The sequence below is a fragment of the Sinohyriopsis cumingii genome, chromosome 5, assembly GCF_028554795.1.
Source record: "Sinohyriopsis cumingii isolate HCF-2022 chromosome 5, ASM2855479v2, whole genome shotgun sequence".
Taxonomy (NCBI): domain Eukaryota; kingdom Metazoa; phylum Mollusca; class Bivalvia; order Unionida; family Unionidae; genus Sinohyriopsis; species Sinohyriopsis cumingii.
This window is the reverse complement of record NC_142965.1, coordinates 147690169-147702738: the sequence shown is the minus strand read 5'-3', so window position 1 is coordinate 147702738 and position 12570 is coordinate 147690169. Positions and strand designations below refer to the sequence as shown.

The following is a 12570-nucleotide window of genomic DNA, read 5'->3' as shown; positions in this document are numbered from 1 at the left end:
AATTGGTATTGGCTGCACCCATGACACAATACACCACGAAGGTTTGGCAGAAAAAGACGATTTGCGTTTTAGTCACACGTTCTCCATACCACACCCACAAGGGTTGTTTTTGTAAATCTTGCAGAGAAGAATTGGGTGAAGGAGTGATCGCAGTAGCTGAATCTGTGTGAAAGGGAATGATGGTCACTTCTTTTTATAGTCGATGACTTGCGAAGCGTCGATCCAAGAATGAAAACTGGGCGGATATCCTTTCCAACGTACTTTGACTTCTTTGACACGTCGTTTGCCCACTTTACGGTTTCTGCGTTTGACAATGCCTTTGATGTCGTATACGGCGTCTTTTTTGGTGACACGACTTGATTTGAAATAAGTACGGGCTAGCGTTTTGGTGAGTACTTAACATCCATGGCTGTCTTGCTGAGCACCTAAGAAGCAGACCTTATTCTGTGAGAAAGCCTGTCGTCAGAGGAGGCCGCCATCTTATGACCTCAGAGATCGCCATAGTTTCAAGTTCCCAAAAATATAAAAAATAAAAAATTTCAAGGCTACCCCATACTCTCGAAAAGATATAACATTCCATTGTTTATGATATGATATCAGTTAGAAGAAAAAAAACAGAAGTGAGTCTATAAGCACACGATTTCTTTATCTTGGTTGGAAAGTGTGACTCTAAGCCCTTCGTTTCCGTCGCTTATCAAAAATTTTAAAATAGTGATGTTCTGTAAAAAGTGAGTGAGTGCTTCCTTTAGGTCTGTGCGTTTTTTTTTTGTTGTTGTTGATAATATGGATAATGTAAGTTCGGGTACAACGAAATTAAAAGAATTAGGCCCAGAACTCGGTGTGGAGGGAAGAAATATACGCAGCAGCAGCGGGAGCAAGAAATGCAGACCCAGCCAGTTAGCACTCCACCCACCTCGAGAACACAAATAATATCTAGTCAACAGCCGACTATACCTAACAAACAACCCGCCCCGGAAAGAGTGGTGGCAGAAAAAAGGGTAAATTATGTTAGACAAACGGTATGGCAAACTCAGATGTAATTATCGGAGGCACTACGTTCTTTTCTCACTCCGATAATACAGGCAATACCAGCTGAAAGAACAACCACAACAACAATAGCAGCGACAGACGCCATAGCAGCGGATTTGAAACTATCTACCTCAACTGAAGAATAAGTATCAGAACCAGAAGAGGGAATAGAGGCGGTTGAGGAGGAGGAGGGGGACGCTGACCCTCGTTGAGAAGTACACCAAAATGGGGCTAGATCAAGCATTGTATGACGTCAACAAAGCAGGGCAGTTTATAAGAGCCATACAATACGTTGCCTACAAATCTCTAGACACCTTTAAACCAAGACCTTCTCAATGGGGATTTGGGGTCAGAGTTCTCCCCCCACCTCCCACCCTCCAATTATACAGACAAGCCGACACTGGATACCCCCTCAGTCAACTGGTAGAAGCCATTGCTTACATTGCCGCCCATCATGGCTACGCATTTCCTGATATCAAGAATCATGAGACTAGGAGTGCAGGAAAGATCGCGAGGATAAAAGAGAGACGTGTTACCTTCTAACAGAAAAAAACAGCCTTTTAGGGCTCCAAAAGATTGCCTTTTATTAAATAGGGAACTATATTTGGCTTGGTATCCCTCCTTGACTAAACTATTCTCAAAACAAACTTGACTCATTGGAACATCGCAACAAATTTAACTTTTTAAACCTAACAGTGACAAAACTTGTATATGTCGCTAGACATATTAATTTAAATAAGACCAGTATGGCTATTTTTATGTACACTAAGTACTAATATTAAATAGATACGTTAGAAAGTAGGAAATTTAACAGAATCGTTAGATCTGAACTAATTGCACAGGTGGTTAACACATTATTGGTACTTTTTATTGTCGATTAGCGAAAACGGGACTTGATTTGAAATAAGTACGGGCTAGCGTTTTGGTGAGTACTTAACATCCATGGCTGTCTTGCTGAGCACCTTTTCCCTCCTTTACCACGCTCGGACAGAAAAATGAGTGTGTGGTGAGACAATTCCCACTCATGTTTAAAGCCTTTCAGTCAGGTTGTTAATGACTAGTTAGTCCTACACCTGAGTGGCTAAATTTAAAAATAGTCTGTGAGTACATAAAAGCCTGGGGGATGAGGCTCTCTTTCCTTCCCCAAGAGTAATTAAAAATCACTCGGTGCGTTATTAAACCAGTGATGCATGCTCCATTAGAGCGAAAATCACTTTAATTCAAGTAAGCAAGCAAGCAAGTTCGGGTACCGTCTCTAGCACTCTTGATGACACCAACTGTCTGGGTTATTTTCTTTCTTGCAAGCCCCTATGTTCCACTTCTGTTTGTGATAATAACTTGTGATACTTCACATTTTCTAAAGTGGAAATCTTTACAAGCCGTACAAAATACAAAACTTATATGACTTTGGCTTTTGACACTTGCACAGACTCTTCACTCTATAAGTGTCACGAGAAAATTGTATATCCAATTTTTACCATTTTCAAAAACACGCACACACTTGCAGCTTGACCAGAAATATGTGCATCTTGTTTTGTGGATAAGTCACAGACAAGTCCAAGCATATATAGGTGGTTATGAACGTTAGGAATATCCCCTCATTTTTTCAGAAATATCAAAGCTCGTATGTGCATTTTCCCTTTTCCACTCTATATTAGTGCTTGGATTTGTTCGAAAAAAAAAGAAAAAAAAGAAACGAAATAATTTTGAAGAAAAAAACAACTGAATTTTGAATTCAGGTTTCTCTCTGTTTATAATTTTTTTCAAGTTGATGGTGCATGACAGAGTACATTCGCCTACCTTTCCAAAGTGAGAGGCATTTCTTCACATGTCATTGCCTTTGTTAAATTCGGTTTCATTGGTTAGTTATCGTTAATCTTTAATTTTTTCATGCATTTCTTTTTGATAGAAGATTTAAGGCTTTCTATTGTTGTAACGGTATTTATGTTGTTTAGTCTGTTGATGAAATTATCTATAGCAAAGTGCTTAAGATTTTTCAGTTTTTTTTATTATTTCAAGCCCTACAAAAGGAAACCAAGTTTGTCTTTAAAGACGATTGAAACTCTAAATTACACGGGCGTGAAGGAAAACATAGTTGTATTTAATCTAATCATGCTTGCCGTATCTCTTTGTGTTTTAGAGGTCATATTTCTTCTTAAGTAGATACACGCATCAATAGACTGACAGATTGGGTCATCATCCTTGAGTTTCACTGTACTTTCGGTTCTTTACTTGATACAAACCCCAAATTTATTAGTTTGAAAAAAAGAAAGACAACATGCCCCTCAATACTGTAACACGTCTGTTCTGACTCTACCGATGTGAGTGTGAGTGTTTGTGTTGAAATGTTTAAGTGAGATATAAAAAAATGGTCAGCTTGAAAATGCGAACCAATACTGTGACGCTCAGTATTTTGATGTGGTAAGAGGAAATGGTACAACACACAAAGAGGGCTTGTAAGTTCACATTTCAGTCTGTCTGCACTGTAATGGTAACAACGCAACAACATAGGGATTATTATGCCACACAGTCCTAGAACAAAACAATGCATCACCCGTTGTAAGCCATTTCATTGGCTATACTTATTTTCTTACCGCGTTCGCTTCGAATTGACTTGAGTAGCTATTCAGACAGTGACGAGAATGGCTATGCTTTACTGGGTCTATCCTATAGGCGATTTATATAAAAAATATTTTTAAAAATTAAACTAATGCACGAACAATCGTACCATGGGCGATCCCATGGAAATTGTGTCCGTCTTATTGCAAAATACGTCAACATTTAATTTAACCGTGCAGATCGCTAGAACAAACCTCTGATAATATACATTTTGAAAAGTGTTGTGTGACACGGATTGCCATTGTCGCTTGGTGTCTGCTTTCTTGTTCGAAAAGAGATCGTTTCGTCTTGACTATAAAAATTTGATTTGACTAAATTTTACGCACTACTTGAACTCATACATTTACGTTGTAGGTGTAAGCCGTCGTTCTCAGTTTTCTGGAAGTTCGTTTTTTGCGTTTCTCAGATGTGATACTATTTTTTATGGACCGAACGAAATTTCTTTTGGCGTGAATCAGGACTCGTGGTTTTGTGGCATGATTGGAGAGCATTGATTAAAGCTCAGTTATGTCGTCTTCGAAATTGCTAACACGGATTTGAACTAACACTTCAGGTTTTGTGCGAGGCGATACGGTACATCATTGCCTTTTACTTCCTCAATGAAATCGTTTCATCTTATTGCAAAATTACATTTGACTAGGTTTCATACGCAGCAGGTCCCTGTATATAAGGAGAGTGTCTTAGCGTCAGAGTATTCATTCCGCTCTCAAACGATCAAGAAGATGGAAGAGTCAGCACAGATCGACCTGCTGGTCAAATATTTGCTAAAAGTCATACGAAAGCATAATTCACATGCGAAAAGTGCTAATGAAGTTTGCTATATCTGCAAAGGTAAATGGGTATTTGTGTCCAGAATACCTGCTTCGTCTAAGAAAGAGAGACAAAAGTGAAGATACCTAATATCGTGGTCAGGAGAAAGGACACTGGAATTCAGAGTGCCCTACGAGAAAAGAGAAGAAACAAAAAACAAGACGAAACAGAGAAGAGGGATTCAGAAGAAGAAGACATTGAAGATGATGAAGAACTTGTGCCAATAAAGACATGGAAATGGAAAAATTGACAATGTGAGCCGATGCGTTGGCCCTGATGTGAAATTTCATACTACCTTCTAAAAGAGAATAGACCAGAAAGAAAACGTAAGTGTCTCTTGGTCTTGAGATTGTATAATAAGGATGGCGTGTTTATTTTTACTCACACTTTATGAAATTGTGCTCTTTCACCTCTCTCTATCCCTCTGGATCATGTTTTAGTTAGAATTGAAATGGAAGGATGTTTTCCATCACGCACGCTCTTTAGGCATGCAAGTCGGTAAACAATAGTCAGTCTCTTCATCCATCATTTTTGTGTCTTGATGTTTCCTAAATCACACAATGATGCCATAAAATAACGGGTTAAATGGGTTTTGTAGTGTTGGGAGTGGGGTGGGGTGGGGTGGAGTGTAGGTGTTTGGTAGAGTTGGTCATTGCAGGTGAGGGCTTAGGTGCTTTCAAAAAACTTTTTCTTCTTCACTCTGTATTGATGGAATATAATGGGTTATTTTCTTCACTCTCTGTTGATAGTATATATAAAGGGTTATTTCTTCACTGTGGATAGTGAATAATGGTTTTCTTCTTCTTCCCTATGTGGTGTGCGTGTGTGTGTATGTGTGTGTGTGTGTGTGTGTGTGTGTCTGTTCGCGTACGTTGTGTATATCGTATATTTGGTTGCTTTTTTCTTCTTCCTCCCGAGTGTGGATAGTATATTTGGGGTTTGTATGCGTTAGCGACGTTGTGTGGATAGTATATTTGGGGTTTGTATGCGTTCGAGTACGTTTGTGTGGATAGTTTATTTGGGGCTTGTATTATCTCCCTTCTGTGTTGATGGTATATTTGGGGTTTGTTTTTTCCTCTTCCATCTGTGTGTGTGTATGTGTTTGTGTGCGTATGTCTGCGCGGGTACGTTGTGTGTGTGTGTGTGTGTGTATTGGTCTCTGTTTGTCCCTATTAAACTCACTTTATCCCTATCAGATACACTCTACCTACCTGCAGTAGCGTTTATTCAGGTCAGCCACTTGCAACACTGTTGACATTTATCCCCTAGTGTTCAGTACAGTGACGTCACTGACGCTGGAAATTTCGAGACTATAAATATGGACTTGGGGATTTCCACCGGTTGCAGCTATACATATATACTAGAGTTCATAAACAGGAACGTCACTCAAGCTGAGGCTATACAAAGATAGTGGGATTTTCCAAAGGAATAACCCACAAATTGTAGTATAAATAGATAGTGAGATTTCATAGGAATTTTAGCTGATTATAGCTATAAATAGATACATGGGTTTTTATCCACGATCGTCACACAAGTTGATTTTGTAAGTAGTTACTAATTTTATCTATTTTATAGTGTGTGTGTGTGTGTGTGTGAGTATGTCTGCGCGCGTACGTTGTGTGTTTGTGTGTGTGTGTGTGTGTGTGTGTGTGTGAGAGTATGTCTGCGCGCGTACGTTGTGTGTGTGTGTGTGTGTTTGTGTGTTTGTGTGTGTGTGTGTCTTTTGGTCTCTGTTTGTCCGTATAAAACTCCCTTTATCCATTTCAAATACATTCTACCTACCTACCTGCAGTAGCGCGTATTCAGGTCAGCCACTTGCAACACTGTAGCCATTTATCTCCTAGTGTTCAATACAGTGACGTCACTGACGCTGGAAATTTCGAGACTATAAATATGGACTTGGGGATTTCCACAGGTTGTAGCTATACATATGTACTAGAGTTCATAAACAGCAACGTCACTCAAGCTGAGGCTATAAAAAGATGGTGGGATTTTCCAAAGGAATAACCCACAAGTTGTAGTATAAATAGATAGTGAGATTTCATAGGAATTTTAGCTGATTATAGTTATAAATAGATACATGGGTGTTTATCCGCGATCGTCGCACAAGTTGATATTGTAAGTAGTTACTAATTGTATCCATTTTAGTCTAAACCATTGTAACTTAATTTTCGGGGATATGTTTATTTTCCTTTAAATTTTGGGACAATTTCGTCATTTTAACGTTACTTTTAGTCACATCCATTTTGTCGTTGAGCATTTCCTTGATTATAGCTATTTATAGCATCATTACAATTATGCAAATTTTTGAACACCCCATCAAGATTTCAGGTCTTGGTAATGCTTTATATATAAATCTCACGCTTGTACTAGTGTATGTATGTTTCTGTCTCTGTTGTGTTTGACCCTCTACCATCATTGTCCCTAGACAGTCCCACCATGTTCAATTCCCCTTGACTCTATACAGATCCACCATGTTCAATTTCCATATGTTAAATTCCCTTGAGGCTATATCCCCCAGGGGTTTCCGTAATGTTAAATTTCCCATTGTCCCTAGACAGTCCCACGATCTATTCCCCATGTTAAATTCCCATTGTCCCTAGACAGACCCACACTATAATCCCCTGTTCCATTCCCCTTGTCCCTAGACAAGCCCAAACTCTATTCCCCATGTTCAATTCCCATTGTCCCTAGACAAGCCCAAACTCTATTCCCCATGTTCAATTCCCCTTGTCCCTAGACAGACCCAAACTCTATTCCTCATGTTAATTTCCCTTGTCGCTAGACAGACCCACACTATAGTTCCATGTTAAATTCCCCTTGTCGCTAGAGTGAACCAACAATTTTCCCCATGTTAATTTCCCTTGTCGCTATATTTGCCCACGATTTTTCTCTATGTTCAATGTCCCTTGTCGCTATATTTGCCCACGATTTTTCTCCATGTTAAATTTCCATTGTCGCTATATTTTCCCAGGGGGGGTCTGTAATGCTAATGCCCATTGTCGCTCTAGTGCCCCTATTCACTACTAACGTAATATTAGTCATTTTGTGTACTGTTTGTTGTTGTATGCAGTGAAATGTGTCTTTTATTTTGCCACAGCCTCTACGCTCTTATAACAATACATTTTAGAATCTGATAATCATTCTTTATCTATTGAAATGCAGATTCCATGTTGTTATGTGTTTATGCTATCATAAACAATAACACAAGAAAGAGTGAAAATAACAAGCTTTTAAAAATATAATAAATCATTTATTTCCATGGAAAAATACTGTAAAAATGAAAAACATATGAGAACGTACTGTTTCCGGAATCAAATCCAAAAATAATACAAGAACAATCCACAAATAAAATTTTTGAAGTCCTAATATTGAAATGTTCTAATGATTCCAAGTTCGAGTCACGACGAAGAATCCAAGATGGAAGGCAATGACGTATGATGTAGCCTGTACTGTATTGACCTCTACAGTTCCTTGTAGAAATATAATAATTAATCCTCCGCTTTTGGAAATACCAAATAAAATTTTGAAGAAATGTCCTTGTTGAAGAATTCTGTATGAATACAATGATATTTCCAGAGAAACGAATTAATCTTCTAGAGTCCAAATAATCTGAAGAAAAATTAACATATAACTCAAAAACTCAAAATCTTCAATACTTTAATACTGTTCACAATAGAAGAAAACAAAAGGCCCTGACATCTCTCTCTCTCTCTCTCTCTCTCTCTCTCTCTCTCTCTCTCTCTCTCTAAACATCACTATTAATACTGAGCATTTCGCAATTTCGGAAATGCCTAATTGCGAAATAGAGGATGACGTGATCATGTTTACATATAGAAGTCACATAGCTCCTGTATGTCCTTGATAATAACCAATCATTTTACTCCTTGGAAAAAGTTTACTTAACCCCCAACCAAGACCAGGAAAAAAGGCAAAAATAGAAACAAGTGTTTCTATTAATATGTATCTAAGGAAAACATCAGGTCAAACTGAATTTTCTGGAAAATATATTTTCTGGAAAATATATTTTCTGGAAAATATATTTTCTGGAAAATATAAAATTCCTAGAAAACAAAATTACATTTCATTGACATGTAAAGAAAATAAAAAGATTCGAAAACCCACAAACAATCAAATCAAATCAAACACACATTAAATCAAATATAAATTAAATCAAATATACGTAACCAGGTACATATGCTATGTAATGACCTTTAATTAAATCATATAGTTTATATTGTCGTTAGAGATGCTAAATTTCTAATTTATATATGTAATTACTTGAAATGACTATACCCAGTAATCATATGCCAGTCTAGTAATTTTGTAAAGCGTGATTTACAAAAGTTGTAAGAGGACATAATGAAGCATATAAACTTGCACTCCATTATAAATAGTGTCATTTGGTTTGAATTCATATAGATTTGTGTTGGAAGAGATTGTGGTGGTGATTTATAAAACACGATATTACCTCCAGACTATTACTGTAAGCTAAACGAAACCGTGAACATAGCATAATGTTAGTCACGTGTGTTAGAAGTGACAGACGAACATAGCTGACATGTAAGCAAACGAGGGCAGTTCAACCGTGGATACAAGAGCATTTTGAATACAATAGAGGTCTTTTGAAAATAAACGTTGGTTTAGAAAGGAAGAGATCGTAAAGATGCTTTTAGGGACTTTTAAGCATGCAAACTTTCTGATAATACCCAGTCATACCCAGACATCGCAGAAGCTGTTTTTTACTGACAGTTACAAGGAGTTCAGAGACAACCTTGACATCACCTTCGAATGCTGAACTTGATCGTGTCCCACAATATGCACTGAAAAATTACCATAAGGACGGCAAACTTACTTTTCCTAAATTAATAGTCAAATTCTCAAAGAATTATGGGTAGTGGTGTAGGTCCATTGGATCCTTACGGGATGGAATAAAACATTGCCGCTCGTACGAGTCTCCCAAAATAGTATGATGATAGCACATTATCATTAGGCGGATGTCTTCCTCGATGAAGTCAACGACCAGGCTAGATGGACTCCAAGATGAGTTAAACGACTATATGCCCAGGACCAGGGCGTGCAACATTTTATCGATGGAATTAAGTTGTGGTCATCCAGCCTGCAAGGGGATATGATCCGCGAGGATTTATCTTGCCCTTGACACGCCACGTGAAGACTATTAGCAATGATTGCATATCGGATCTGTCGCAGCTGGGGCCAACTATGACTGCATTTCTACTGCACACCGTGACCGAAATGACTCGTATGCTACTGGTACTTCAAATACCATGATCCGTAGGTACATGGAACAGTAAAATACTGCAGCCTATGAGGGAAATTGAAAGACCTTTTACTCGAGTTGGAGAGGTACGACTGGAACAGTATTGGTCTCTACTAAGTGCGCTGGGACATCGTTGGCGAAATAACAACAAATGAAGGGAATAAAATCTACTTCAGCGGAAGAGGGAACAAATGCAATCGTTGCGTTGGATTTTTTGTCCACAAGGACATCGTGAACAACAGTATGGGTTGCTACCCAGTCACAAGCAGGCTTATTACTTTCCGCCTGAGGGCGACTCCCTTCAACATCACAATCATACAAAAGTATGCACCCACATCTAGCTATGATGACAACGAACTTGAAAATTTGTATATTCAACTGCAAGATGTCATTGACAACTCACCCAATCTGTTTGTACAAGGGGACTGGAATGTGAATGTGGGAGTTTATTCACAGATAAACTGGCAACGCATTTGTGTATCCTTATGCAATGCAGAAACAACTGAAAGGGGACTCAGACTCTTGGAGTTTGCCGCCTACAAATGTCATGTGCTAGCCAACACATTCGTCCCTCACAAAGCACAAGATGGATATCACAGCCAGATTGACTCCATCCTGGTGATAAGACGATTTAACTGAGGACGTACTATCGCCAGAACATAAAGTTTCCTTGAAGCAAATATTAAAAGTGATCATGATTTATTAATGACAACGTTTCGCCTCCACCAGAAAATGATTCAAACGCCTAACTAACCAAGGATCACATCTGACCTTGAAAGTGGAAAGATCCAAAAGTCGCAAAAGCCTACCAAGCATAGATAGGTGGTACCTCTGCTAACCATTAGCAAATAAGACGCCGACCTGGAGCCCTTAACAACTATATTCAACGCAACTGTGACTAGCCTAGCCAGTACAATCATTGGTAAATATAGCCAAACAAAGACACCTTGGGTCACAACAGATGACCTTGAACTATGTGACAAAAGAAGAGAGCTGACAAGGGACAAAAAGATTGTGAAAGAGATAGAAAATACAGAGAGATATACAACAGTATCAGGCATAATCATGGAAAAAGCAAAGATGTCCTGGATAGAAAGACAGTGCTGTGAAATCGAAATCAGTGGGAGCAGAAAATGCAGCAAGATGACATATTAACTGGTAAAAGATCTCACAACCTTTAAACAAGGAAAATTACCAATATCCAAGACATATCAGGAGAATTCCTCACAAAAGAGCAAGAGATCCTCAAGCGATGGACGGAATACTGCTCAGAATTGTACACTCATAAGACCCAAGGGGTTACAGAAGTACTAAACTGCCCTAAGACAGAATAAATTGAAGACAACCACATTCTTCATGGGACAGTCGTTAGGGAAATACAGAAAGGAAAGTCAGCTGGCGTTGACAACATACCATCCGAGCTAACTGAAGCAGGAGTAGAAGAGATAGCCAAGTCCTAAAAACAATCTACATAAAAATATTTCAGACAGTAGAATGCCCCACCACATGGACTCAATCGTTGGTCCCATGCTCCAAATGGAAGAAACCAACATCTATGTCAAAACCATCAGTCTGATCATCCCCTCAAGCAGAGTCATGCTGAAAATAATTTTCAACAGACTAATGCCTCAAGCAGAGAAAATTATTGCTGCAAAACTAACAGTGATATCTTCATCAATGACAGTAGAGCAGATATATTCCAAACAGATAGTCAGTCCGACAGTGATGTATACTGTTACCTACACTCTTCAACACTGTCCTGGAGAGGATCATAGGGGATGCCATGCAGTATAACGAGGGCACTGTTAGCATCGGAGGAAGAACAATTAGTATCTTCGCTTCTAAGATGATTTTAATGGCTTACCAGGAGATGAAAAAGAACTGGCTGACTTGGTTGAGCTCCTCGACACAAATTCCACAGCATACGGTATGGAGATTAGCGCTGAAAAAAAAACTGATGACAAACAACACCAACGGCATCAATGCAGAAATAAATGTAATTGGTCATAATCTGGAAACAGTCATAAGCTTCAACATCTTGGGATCAGTTATCGCAGCTGAGGTCTCCAGACCAGAACTACTTTACAGGAATGCCCAGATAACAACATCAATAACAAGGTCGAGGCCAATATTGTGCTTGGTTTCAAAATACAGCTGATGCGCTCGATTGTCATATCCATTTTTCTCCATGCTTGTGAAACATGAGCGCTCATATCAGATCTTCAAAAGAAGGGATCAAAACGTCGAAATGAGATGCTACCATAAGAACTTGGGCATCTCATACAGTGACCATGTAACCAATAAAGAGGTCCACAACAAAATCCAACGTACCATCGTACCCTATGAAGACTTCTTGACCACTGTGAAAAAACGCAAACTGACGTAGTACGGTCATGTCGCAAGATCATATGGACTAGCAAAAACAGTCTTGAAAGATAGTGCCAGGGTGCAGAAGAAAAGACAGTCACAAAAAGGCGGGAAGACGACATTAAAGAATTGACAGGCATGGGGTTTGGAAATTCCAAAGGGCAGCAGAGAATAGGGAAAGATGGATAGATTGGTTGTGAAGTCATCTGTATTGCCCTAAGACATCTTGTGTTTCGGGATTGGTGATAATGGTGAATAGTCAAATTTCTATCATTTAGTCATCAAAGAATTTCCGAATGGTTTCCTAAGTGATCTTTACAGATATCGTTGTTGAGTGTGATGTCACTGATGTAAGAGTCACGCTTATATAGACTAAATGTTCATTAAACGTTGAAACGTTGAAACAGAACATTTCCTACCAAGCTGCATCATATTGTACTATTTAAGTCGATATAGAATCTTGG

At 38.7% G+C, this 12570-nt stretch overlaps 1 protein-coding gene across 1 annotated transcript; it reads left to right on the top strand.

The window, feature by feature from the left end:
* The first annotated feature begins 9982 nt into the window (after positions 1–9982).
* LOC149800423 (protein CFDP2-like) lies at positions 9983–10378 on the top strand. Its single transcript, XM_089958434.1, has one exon. The coding sequence runs from the start codon at positions 9983–9985 to the stop codon at positions 10376–10378; it is 396 nt and encodes a 131-aa protein (XP_089814560.1).
* Positions 10379–12570: the final 2192 nt, after the last annotated feature.